The sequence below is a fragment of the Nomascus leucogenys genome, chromosome 22a (genome assembly GCF_006542625.1).
Source record: "Nomascus leucogenys isolate Asia chromosome 22a, Asia_NLE_v1, whole genome shotgun sequence".
Lineage (NCBI taxonomy): Eukaryota > Metazoa > Chordata > Mammalia > Primates > Hylobatidae > Nomascus > Nomascus leucogenys.
Genome location: NC_044402.1, coordinates 51183920 through 51196441, shown reverse-complemented (window position 1 = coordinate 51196441; position 12522 = coordinate 51183920). Strand labels below are relative to the sequence as shown.

Below are 12522 nucleotides of genomic sequence, written 5' to 3'. Positions count from 1 at the left end.
ATCATTGTAAATAAATTCTGGCCATGACTAGTTTTCTTTCTCCTCCGCATCATAGGGAATATTCCAGCCTCTTTTGAGGCTTGCGGCAGGCCAGTTGAGGCATCACCATTGAAGTTGCTGGTGCAGTGTACACCCTGGCACAAGGACCTTATCTGAGTCCCCACACTCTCCTGCTTGCTGATGGGCAAGCCCTGGGCTGGCTGATACCTCCAATCTCTTTGGAGACAGCTGGCCATATGGTAGAAAGGCTGGAGTGGCATCACCACTCTGCGACCCAGTCTCCCACCTGCCCCCGAAAGAATATTTCTTTTGACAGTGGACAGCTGACATATCACCACTTTCCTTCTACTGTGAGTGTCTCTGGATGGGCAGAAAGGAATGGCCAGCCCCTGGTTATGGTCATCTAAAGTCACCTCTGAAATGCTGTGAGCCCCCTTCCTTCCTCTCCTCTGCTATTTCCCATCTCTGCTGTTGGCAGGAGAATAGAACCCTGGCAGCCAGAGATGCAAGTGTGTGACGATATGGGTGCTGGTGCATATTTAGTATGTGCCTGTGTCCAGCCATGTGCACGTGTGGGTGTGTGAGTGTGTGGCCCAGCTCTTCCCCCGTGGCCAAGCAGAGAGAGTGGCCTTGAGGAAGCCATAGCAGCAGTACCAGCATGGCCTCTGCCGCCTCTGTGACCAGCCTGGCAGATGAAGTCAACTGCCCCATCTGCCAGGGTACCCTGAGGGAGCCGGTCACTATCGACTGCGGCCACAACTTCTGCCGGGGCTGCCTTACCCGCTACTGTGAGATCCCAGGCCCAGACCTGGAGGAGTCCCCTACTTGCCCACTCTGCAAAGAACCCTTCCGTCCTGGGAGCTTCCGGCCCAACTGGCAGCTGGCTAACGTGGTGGAGAACATCGAGCGCCTCCAGCTGGTGTCCACACTGGGTTTGGGAGAGGAGGATGTCTGCCAAGAGCATGGAGAGAAGATTTACTTCTTCTGTGAGGATGATGAGATGCAGTTGTGCGTGGTGTGCCGGGAGGCTGGGGAGCACGCCGCCCACACCATGCGCTTCCTGGAGGACGCGGCAGCTCCCTATAGGGTAGGAAAGGGGAATTGGGGGATCCCAGGGTGGACTGGACTGGACTAAGAGAAACAGCAGAGTTGTGGATTGTTTAGGCCACCCGGAGGCCAAATTCTTTCTCCTTACTTACGTGATCACCCAGGCAATAGACCCAGGCATGGAAAATTGTGTTTATGTTTTATGTTTTTTTTGAGTGTGTTCTGTGTTCACTTGTGGCCAACAGATAATGGGAGTTCAACAAATGCTTGTTGAATGAATGAGTGACCAAAACATGAGTGTGTGTGTCTGTGCCCTGGATCAGGTGTGTCTGAAGTTTGTATTTGAGGGAATGATTGTACAAACAGTGTGTATATGTGTTAATGCTTGCATGTTTAGAAGTGTGTCTGGTGTGTTTGGGTGGGAGTCTGAGTATGTATGTATTTGAGTGTGGAAGTGTAACTGAGAGCTCCTGTTTTTGAATAAATTCGTGTTTACATATACTCGGGTTGGGTAAATATATGTGGCATGCCATTTTATCTGTCGTTAAGTGAGTGTGTGCTGGTTTTAGTTGTTTATGCATTGTGTTTATGAATTGTGTTTTAGTACAAGTCTGTGTGTGGATGTCTTAGTTAATTAGCAATTGATAGTGAGAATTCTAATATATCTTTGAACACACATATTTATCATGTGTGTGTACCTGTTCCTAACTCTGTTCTGGAGCAAATAATTTTGAAAACAATTTATCAATTATTTTTACATTACCCAAGTTTCTTCTCCCCTCTGGAGTCATACACAGATAATTGATTTCAGTAACAAGGGAGGGTTGTTATTTACACATGTTCCTTTGGGATGTATCGGAAACTCAGAATGATTTCAGTGCAGGGTATATCAAACTCAGGACAGACCCCAGATACCACTTACCCGAAGCAAAACACAATAGAATGTTTCACCTGAAGAAAGACTCAAGTGGGAAAACCAAGTCACAGCCTCTAATGGCACAGGATAAAGGGGGAAAGTCCTGACCCAAAGTCTTGGAGACAAATCAGGAGGAACAAGACCCAAAGGGAGTAAGCTGTCAGGGCGGTGAAGGCCCGGGGATTGTCAGCTAAGGAAGAGACTCCTCTCCTGGGGCCATTTCATTCCTGGAGGCAGAGGGTCAGATGACAAGACAAACCTGAACAAATCATTTTCCATTTTGAGTATTTTATGTTCCTTCTCCCCAGGAACAAATACATAAGTGTCTTAAATGTCTAAGAAAAGAGAGAGAGGAGATTCAAGAAATCCAGTCAAGAGAAAATAAAAGGATGCAAGTCCTCCTGGTGAGTCATCACCCCTTCCCCAGGTTCCTCCCCTTCCTCAGGGTCCTGAAACTGAGGCAACATAGATTATAGGGCTTTGAAGTTATTATGAGTTTAAATCCTGACTCTGACACTAACTCTATGACCTCAAGCAACTCTCCAACTTTAGTTTACTTATCTGTAAAATGGAGAGTAAAAATCATCATGACCTCATTGAATTACTGTAAGCATTAAATGAGATTGTGACTGTAAAGTAGCTCAGGGCTATGCACATAATGTGCTTTTCATACAAGACAGGAGGTAGGGTGTCCCCACCACATCCTCCTACACCTCTTCTAAGCCCTACCCCTTTTAGAAGCTGCAGTAGGTGGTGCTGAGATAGCACTGTGAGTTTTGCTCCCTGAAATGGGATGACAAGTGAAAAGGAAACCTTGACACAGTTCCAGATATACCTGGGGACAGGGAAGGAGGAAGAGGAGCAGAGGGAGAAGGAGGAAGCAACCTTTCTCTTGGGGTCTCCTCCTGCCCCCTCAGACTCAGGTGTCCACCAAGAGACAACAGGTGATTTCTGAGTTCGCACACTTGAGGAAGTTTCTAGAGGAACAGCAGAGCATCCTCTTAGCGCAATTGGAGAGCCTGGATGGGGACATCTTGAAGCAACGGGATGAATTTGATTTGCTGGTTGCTGGGGAGATCTGCCGGTTTAGTGCTCTTATTGAAGAACTGGAGGAGAAGAATGAGAGGCCAGCAAGGGAGCTCCTGACGGTGAGGCTTGAACCTGAACCCTGCCCCACCTCTGCTGTCCTGTGACTCTTGCATCTTTGTCTTGCCCAAGCCATGTCTCCCTGACTCACACATCTCTGTATCCCAGATGGGAGGTGGGTCAGAGGACCAGAAGGTCTCAATTCTAGTTCATGCTTTTCCAAGAGTTCCCTGGTCACTTTTTGCTCTCTGGTCTCCACCTCTCGGTCCCACCGTCTGCCAAATAGGGAGGATACTTTCCTTAAATATTTCACAGGGCTTTTGTGAGGATCCAACAGTAAGATGGAAGTGAAAGTAGCACTTTGAAAAGTATAAAATACGTTGCAAACTATTCTCTATAGCCTAAATGTCACCAACCACCAGTCAGGAAGTTTGTCCTGGTCTATTTCACTTCCTCACACTGGAGGAGAGGTATTGGGGTCCCCACAAGGTATTGGAAAGGCAGCATGACTTAGAATGATGCTCTTAGGACTGCGAAACAGGAGACCTTGATATGAGACTTACTTTGCCTCTAATGAGCAGGGGAAAGTCACTTCACCACCTTTATCTAAAAAATAAAGGCTTTGGGCTCTGATCCACAGAGGTGGGTGAGTCCTAATTCTCTGTGACTCTATGCATCTGGTATCCTTTTCCTGTCCAGGACTAGAAATATATTTTGTCTTTTCCAGTCATAAGAAAAGTGGGAGGAGCCTGGGCAACATAACAAAACCCCATCTCTACAAAAAAAAAAAAAAAAAAAAAAAGAAAGAAAGAAAGAAAAGAAAATTAGCCAGGCATGGTGACAAACACCTGTAGTCCCAGCTACTCAGGATGCTGAGGTGGGAGGATCCCTTGAGCCCAGGAGGTTGAGGCTGCAGTGAGCCGTGATCACGCCACTGTATTCCAGCCTGGGCACCAGAGTGAGACCCTTTCTCAAACAAACAAACAAACAAAAAATAAATAAAATAAAAGTAAAAAAAGAAAGAAAAGAAAAATGGAAAGGAGAAGCTGGAAACTGAATCCCTGGTATCTCTTTCTCCTAGGACATCAGAAGCACTCTAATAAGGTAAGCAATATAGTTTCTCTCTTTTCTTTTTCCATATAAATATACATACATGTACCGCATGCCTAGTTATTGCCACACAAGTATATAACGTTCTCACTTAAGGATACAAATTTACATATAAACCTCTATATACCCAAATGCCTTCTCAGGTATATCCATAGATGCCCAAAAATGGGCAGTGGGATTCATCCTAGAGGAAGTACGTCTGCCTGCAGGAACTAGCGCCTTCATGCCCTATTAGAAGATGACTGGCTGAGTCTGGAGACATTATTAAGGATGATAATTCCCAGACCCAGCCATTTCTGTGCCCCTAGATGTGAAACCAGAAAGTGCCGGAAACCAGTGGCTGTGTCGCCAGAGCTGGGTCAGAGGATTCGGGACTTTCCCCAGCAGGCCCTCCCGCTGCAGAGGGAGATGAAGATGTTTCTGGGTAAGAGAACCCCAGGCCTCCACAGAGCACAGGTGGCCATGAAGCCCAGGTTTAGGAGTGTCCTCCACGCTCCGCTGCTGAAAGGTGTGATTTTGGCAAGCCGTATTCCTTCCTGTGCCTTGATTTCCTTATTTGCAGATTTTTGTAAAATCTGCCTATTAGGATATTATGACAATGAAGAAAGAGAATAAAGGCGAATATTTCTGGTGAAAAAGTTAAACTGATTTTAAAATAATTCAACAAATCTGATCAGTGGTCATTAAGCAATATGAAAGATAATGATTAACAATATATCATTCTTAATAAGTTAAAAATCCCACAGCAACATTTGTAATATGTGATAAGTTTTTGATGATGAACATTGTTAATTAATAGCCAACAACAGTATTTATCTTGACCCTGTGGTATCTGGCTCATCCCTCCTTCCTTCTCACTTTCTTTCTGTTAGTCTGGCTCAGAGTTAGACGGTCCTGCGGGGACTATGCTCCACTTCCTTTTCCGGAACAGGGAGTGGTGGTAGGGGGCAGGGGAGGGTTTGGAATGAGAGTCAGGAATGGGATATGGCTCTCTGCCAACCACCTCCTCACTAACCATGACAGAATGAATGATGACACCAATTTCTAAATGACCCACCCACAGTGATGTCACCCTAGAAGGACTTTTCCCATAAGTCCATTTCCTGCAAATACTTCCAGCGGCCTGGCAGTGAAGGAAATTTCACTCTAATCAAAGGCTGACCTTTGACTCTCCCCAAAACTATTTCCAAGTGGAATAATAAATAAATGAACCCATTTCTCTATTCATTAAGCAGATATTTCTTGAGCATTTACTATGTCCTGGGCTCTGCGGGTACAGAGGTGAGCAAGGCAGACATGGTCCCTGTTTGCTCAGGGCTAGGGCAGTGGGGCTCCCACCAGCAGCAGCAGCAGCATTGCCCAGGAACTTGTTAGAAATACAGATGTTCAGCTCCACCCCAGGGCACCTGAATCTGAAACAGATGTGTTGTAGCAAGAGCTCCAGGGGATTTTGATGCAAGCTTGGAACCACTGGTCTAGAGGATTCCAGCTTCCATTCTTCTTCTTGTCCCTTCCCTCTTCTTGGCCTCAGTTTTCTCATCATTAAGTGTCTGATGGTTTTGTAAGACTAATAAAATCTCATCCTGGTTTATCTTCTTTACAGAAAAACTATGCTTTGAGTTGGACTACGAGCCAGGTAAGCAGCCTATGTCAGGATGGGAGAGAAGGAGAAGTCCTTGGAAAGGAGAGACAATTTTGCAGGATTCTATACTGGGCACTACAATAGTCATAACAAACACCCATGCATACATATACACATCATATATATTATATACACACACATATGTGTGTGTATATAATACGTATGTGTGTGTATGTGTGTGTGTCACATTCTTTGTAAGGCTCTCAGGAGAAACATGAAGAAAGGACAAGCACATACATACACTACATTCGTGGTATGAAGCTCGCATCCTGATCTGCACATGTTGAGTAGATAGAAAGATTAACACAGAATGGGATAAGGTACATCTGGGAATGCTTTCTGGATAAAGGGGACTTTGATCTGGGTTTATAATCACCTCTTTAGAACTGTGAGGAACCCCTGCTTCCTCTCAGATGTCATTTACACAGAAGACAGAAGGAGGGCGGCCTGGGAAAGAAATCAACAGAATGGACCCCTTCAAGGCTGTCATTTCTCAATCAACCAGCCTAAGACCCTGGGAGTCACGGAGTTGTTGGCGGGCGGTGTGCGGGGGTGGTTCTCTAACCCATGGATGGATCTAAATTTATGGAAGTTTCTTAATTTATGAATACTAAAAGTAACAAAATGCAAGGCTCTGCAGCAGTTTTTGGTGTTAAAAAGTGGTCCTCAGACTCTGACAGTTTCAGAATTACTGAGGCAGAGTGAATAACCCAGGGGTGAGCCAGAGAGCCTGCCAGGAGGGAAGACTGTAAATGAGTCACCAGTGCTCTGGGAGGGAAGCAGGGAGGAATCATGAAGTTTGGACTGAAGGGAGAAATGTCGCTGCACTCTGGGATAGAGATGGGAGGAGGGGAGACTGTGGTGTATCGGCCCCAGGAGATCCAAGCTGGCACACACAGCTTTGGAAGCCAACCAATTTGCGGTGAGCAGAAGAGCTTTCCCAAGGACCACATTGAACTAAACGAGAGCTTTCTCATGCTCTGAGGCAGGCTTTTCAGGCTTTACCTGTGCGCGAATCACCTGGGCGTCTTTTTAAGCTGCAGATTCTGAGAGTGTATATCTAACAGGTTCCCAGGTGATTCCACACTGTTGGTCCACGTAGGCACTATACATGTTTTTGGTAATAATAACACTAACAGGAGGGGCCCAGGGGGAGTTTCTATGCTTTCCTTGGAGGTAATAGCATGTCTGCTGACGTCTGTCCCTTTTGGTTATCCCCACAGCTCACATTTCTCTAGACCCTCAGACTTCCCACCCCAAGCTCCTCTTGTCCGAGGACCGCCAGCGGGCTCAGTTCTCCTACAAATGGCAGAACTCACCAGACAACCCCCAGCGTTTTGACCGGGCCACCTGTGTTCTGGCCCACACTGGCATCACAGGGGGGAGATACACATGGGTGGTGAGTATAGACCTGGCCCATGGGGGCAGCTGCACCGTGGGCGTGGTAAGCGAGGATGTGCAGCGGAAGGGGGAGCTTCGGCTGCGGCCAGAGGAGGGGGTTTGGGCTGTGAGGCTGGCCTGGGGCTTCGTCTCGGCTCTGGGCTCCTTCCCCACACGGCTGACCCTGAAGGAGCAGCCCCGGCAGGTGCGGGTGTCTCTTGACTATGAGGTGGGCTGGGTGACCTTCACCAACGCTGTCACTCGAGAGCCCATCTACACCTTCACTGCCTCCTTCACTAGGAAGGTCATTCCCTTCTTTGGGCTCTGGGGCCGAGGGTCCAGTTTCTCCCTGAGCTCCTGAGAAGGAGCAGTTACCTACTCTCCTCTAAGTACAGGACTCAAATCAACCCAAGTACCATGTGGACTTGATCCCTGGCTGAATCACCTGGACGACTTGGAATAGAAATGACTGCTTTAGAAGATGGGATGGGGCCGGGTGGTAAGGGATAGAGGAGAGGACACTCAATCTACTGATCAAGTCCTTTCCCCAATGCCCAGTGGAAGGCCAGGGTACCTGGGGACTCAGGCTGCTGCCAGCTCTGCTCACCACCATCCTTGCTTGGCACAGAAGTAGCTGCATAGAAAGAGCACTGGATTTGAAGTCAGAAGCCCTGGGTTCTTGAACCAGCCTTGCAACCAGTTGTATGACTTTAAACAAGACATCTCACCTCTTTTCATCTTGTTTTCTTCCAATAATGTTAGAGTTCATGTAATCACATTCTCTAGAACCATTTATTTTGTGTTAACTATGAACCAAGCAATGTGGTGGCCACTGGTGATTTGAAAATATAGAGAAAAAAAGACCTATTCTATATCTGAAAGAGCTCTTGGGAAGACAGAGAAACATAAAGAGGAAATTACAGCACAGTGTGGTGGGTGCTATGGGAGGTCCAACCCCAGCATTATGGGAGTTCAGGGGAAGGTGCATGGCCCAGCCTGGAAGGAGAGGGTGAGTGGGGGATGGCTTTCTGAAAAGGATGGTCTAAAGGATGCCTATGGTCATAAGAAAAAGAGGGGAAGAAGCATCTTAAGAAGAGGAAACAGCAGAGAACTGGCTGGATGACCTGTGACCCATGGACCACTGGGTTATCTCCATCGTCCTCATGGGCAGATGTGTGCCCATCCCCAGCCGACACCACTCACTGCCTCCTTCCTCCTGGTGGTGCCACTTCTGGCTGAGATGAAGGTGCAGGGCCTGGGGGCAGGAAGACATAAGGTATAGCCATAAATCATAACCCAGGGACCACACTCAATCCTGGGGAAATTGTCTTCCTGATCAGTTGATTACTATCTGATGTCAAGAAATGAGATAGTGGAAGCAAATGGGTCACAAATAGCTCAGCTGTGGGCTCAGAAACTGCTAGGTAAAAGAATTCCAGATGGGGGCCAGGGCATAAGTTGGATGACCTATGACCTTTAGCCTAAACAATTGAGACTATCATAGTTGAGACTACTGTAGTGACATCCCAGAAATGGGATGGAAGAGTGACCATGTTTTATTTTCTAGTTCTTGTCAATATTGTATTTTATTTTGCATAATCATGCCCTTCACTGACAGTCTCCTTAACATCATCTCTGTTTACTCTGCTCAGATGTAAACTACAATGCTCTGTCATCTCCCTACTGGGTCTCCTGGGAGGAGGGGAGACATCCAGGGTGCAAACTCAAAGGCAGAGGGCACAGCGTGCTTAGGCTGAAGCTTAGAATTCAGTTAAGAAGTTCTGTTATTCATCCTTAGCTCAGCAGGTAGAAAAGAGGTGGAGATCAGAAGCCAGGGATTAGAGATTGAATTGCTTTCCCTGGGAGTGCGCAGTATCTCATTAAAATGTTTTATATTCAAAAAAATACAGACACACACAGGTGCCTATATAATGATAAAACATATCCAAAGCACCCAAACCTGTGATTCCACTAAAAAGTATATCCTATTTTTCTGTTTATTTTTATTGGCTTTAGCTGTCTTTTGAAAGGACTATTATCCTCTAACATGTATGTGTATGAAGATCCTGGCTTGATGCTCGGGAGCTTTACACACCTTGTGTCACTTTATCTTGGTAACTAGCCAAGATCATGCAACCAGTTCATCCGTGTCTGACCCAAGAGCTCTTAACTGCTATGCTGCACTGCCTCATTCAGAGATAGATGCCTGCATGGGTCCTGGCGATTATTTTAATGCGGGCTACACCCCCACAGGTGACTGGGATTCAGAAATACAATTTATATTTCTTCTTTTTAAATTATTTTAATTTTTATTTTAATAGTTATATGTCTGTGAAAACAATTTATATGTCTTACACTGAGAAATAAAACTGCTCATAAGTGAAAACACTCATGTTGGTCTGTCAGTACCTGCTTCTCCCCTAGGGTAATTTTACTTGAAGTTTACTTGCTTTCGGAGTATGGAGTCAGCACAGGGGAAGTGGATAGATCCTAAAACCTGGTAACTTCAAGATAAGGCAGCTTAATGAACCTCTTTGCTGTGCTGGCCGGAAGTGGGACTCTGGGTTCCCTCCCCAGGAAGTGCTCAAGTCTAGAGGCCCCAGAGTCCCAGCTGCCCTTTCTGACTCTGAAGGACTGTTGCACATTTGTAACATCCACAGTTTACACCTCATTTTTCACAGCTTACATGGTAGTAACCCTTTCTATTGCAAAGAAGTGAGACCCACTCAAGTTAGTTCAAATGATAGGTAAGTTTATTATAAAAGCAGAAATAAGGAAAATGGGATTTTCCACCATGAGCCAGGCCCCGTGAGAAGCTATGTCGGGGTGAGTGAGTTGGTGGGGTCACCACTCGTTCCTGTAGGAAGAACTAGAGATTCCAAAAATGTTGATAACAATCACACACATAGAACTTATTTTGGCCAAACACCATAATAAATATTTGTATATATTAACTCATTTAATCCTCACAACAACCCCGGGAGGTAGGTGCTGTTATTAATATGCCCATCTTGTACATAAGAGAACTGAGACATGTGGAGGCCAAGCAGCTGGTCTCAAATCAGCTGATAGTAAGTAGCAGAGCCAGCATTTGAAGTCTTGTGGTTTGGCTCCCGAGTCTGTGCTCATGACCATTATGCAGTGGTATGTTGTATGCCCAGGACCTACTGGTAAGAAGTGGGCTCAAAGTCCAAAGAAGCGTGAAGACTGGATCTTCCTGCGGCCTCTCAGCAGCATGGGTCGTAGACACCTGTTCCAATACATCAAGGCTGCACATGCATCTCTGATTCTCTCTGTGTCTGCTCTTCTTGCCAACTAATGACACATTCATCATGGATCCCTTCTGAATCTCCGAGAGGACCTGATAGTTTCAGTTAATTACTATTGTCCCTCTTTGATAAGATCTTCCTTGACAGCTGACCTCATAGACTTGTTTGGCCAATAATCTGCTGTTCAGACTCCCACCCCTGGCCCGATCATCTGCAGTCATGTCAGAAGGGACCAAGGGGGGCCTGGAAGGCATCTTCAGTATAACTGACCTCTCTCCTGAAGAGAGACCCTGGGGGTTGTCAGTCTCCTCCCACTCCTGGTACAAGTTCTCTTGGTGACATTAACTCCCTCTGGGATGCAGGAATTGCTAGCTGTCACCTTCAGGGGTGTTCTTTCCCTGGCTAATGTCTTGCTCTTAGATTTGGGATCTTATGTTTCTCTGAGATCTGCAGCTTCTTGCCAAATAACTATACCTTTTTTTCTGAACATCCACACTAGGCTCTTTCTCCTCCCCTCTCCTTCCAACCCCCAACTCTCTGCCCCAGTCCTTCTTGTGCAAACGATCCAGACTGGCTTTCATTAAGCATCACTTCTCCCTTCATTCCTGACTCAGAAACCTCACTATGTCTTGGTGTCATCCATTTAGCCTGTTGACTTCTGGTCTTCCCCATTCCTGAACATTCCAGCCTAACCAGGTCGGATTCCTCACACTCCTACAAAGGTGCTGTGGCTTTTTCCTACCTCTATGCTTTCATTCATGTGGTTATCATGACCTAGAATGTTCTCACCTTCCTCTCCCACTTGTCCAATCCCCACCTCCCCCACAAAACCTACCCTAACTTTCCCAGGCTCGCTGTGTCTTTCCTCTGAATTCCCAGAGCACTTAGCCCCTGTGATACCTAATTCAGTGCAGTTACACTCTCTTCTTATTCTGTATCTGTTTAGTCGTAGTTCCACAGCTAAATTATAAACTTCTGGATGGTGAAGTGGAATTTATTTAAATTTTTTTATCATTCCATATTTCATTTCAAAAGGGGAAGTAGTTTTTTTTAAAAAAGATGAAATGAAAAAGGATGAGTTCATGTCCTTTGTAGGGACATGGATGAAGGTGGAAACCATCATTCTCAGCAAACTATCACAAGGACAGAAAACCAAACACCGCGTGTTCTCACTCATTGGTGGGAATTGAACAATAAGAACACTCGGACACAGGGTGGGGAACATCACACACCAGGGCCTGTTGTGGGGTAAGGGGAGCGGGGAGGGACAGCATTAGGAGAAATACCTAATGTAAATGACAAGTTAATGGGTGCAGCACACCAACATGGCACATGTATACATATGTAACAAACCTGTACATTGTGCACATGTACCCTAGAACTTAAAGTATAATTAAAAAAAAACAATAAAGCCAGAATGCACCAAAAAAAAAAGATAAAATGAACATATCTGAATGTTTACATTTTAGACACTTTAGCAGACACTCAGCATGTATTTAATTCTGACAACAATCCCAGGCCACAGGTACCATAACCTTATTTTAGAGGGGGGAGTACAGAGGTTCAGACAGGCTAAGTAATTTGCCCAAGGTTACAGAGGCATTAGGTGTCAGGACCCAGACCTAAACTCAAGTCTGACCCTGTAGTTTTCATTCTTTGCACCACCACGTGGCTTGTTCTATTCTTTTTTTTTTTTTTTTTTTTTTTTTTTTGAGACGGAGTCTCGCTCTTTCACCCAGGCTGGAGTGCAGTGGCGCGATCTCGGCTCACTGCAGGCTCCGTCCCCCGGGGTTCACGCCATTCTCCTGCCTCAGCCTCCCGCGTAGCTGGGACTACAGGCGCCTGCCACCTCGGCCGGCTAATTTTTTGTATTTTTAGTAGAGACGGGGTTTCACCATGTTAGCCAGGATGGTCTCGATCTCCTGACCTCGTGATCCGCCCGCCTCGGCCTCCCAAAGTGCTGGGATTATAGGCGTGAGCCACCGCGCCCGGCCATGGCTTGTTCTATTCTTGTGGCCATGTTTTATTCCATGTTTATACCTCAGTGTGGTATTGACTACTTTGGCAAGAGC

General features: G+C 46.2%; 2 protein-coding genes across 3 annotated transcripts in view; one reads left to right on the top strand and one right to left on the bottom strand.

The window, feature by feature from the left end:
* The window catches only part of LOC100588639 (HLA class I histocompatibility antigen, A-11 alpha chain-like), a 462712-nt gene that overhangs the window by 309543 nt on the left and 140647 nt on the right, over nt 1-12522 (bottom strand).
* TRIM10 (tripartite motif containing 10) lies at nt 307-9569 on the top strand. 2 transcript variants are annotated; one of them, XM_012503140.2, is made up of 8 exons: nt 307-1087; nt 2272-2367; nt 2881-3111; nt 4131-4153; nt 4468-4583; nt 5763-5795; nt 7025-7200; nt 7740-9567. In XM_012503140.2, exons 1-8 carry the CDS (start codon nt 659-661, stop codon nt 7821-7823), a joined length of 1188 nt encoding a protein of 395 aa, XP_012358594.2. In that variant the 5' UTR covers nt 307-658; the 3' UTR covers nt 7824-9567. The 2 variants fall into 2 exon arrangements, with proteins under 2 accessions (XP_012358594.2, XP_003272071.2); XM_003272023.4 differs by having other exon boundaries at nt 7025-9569.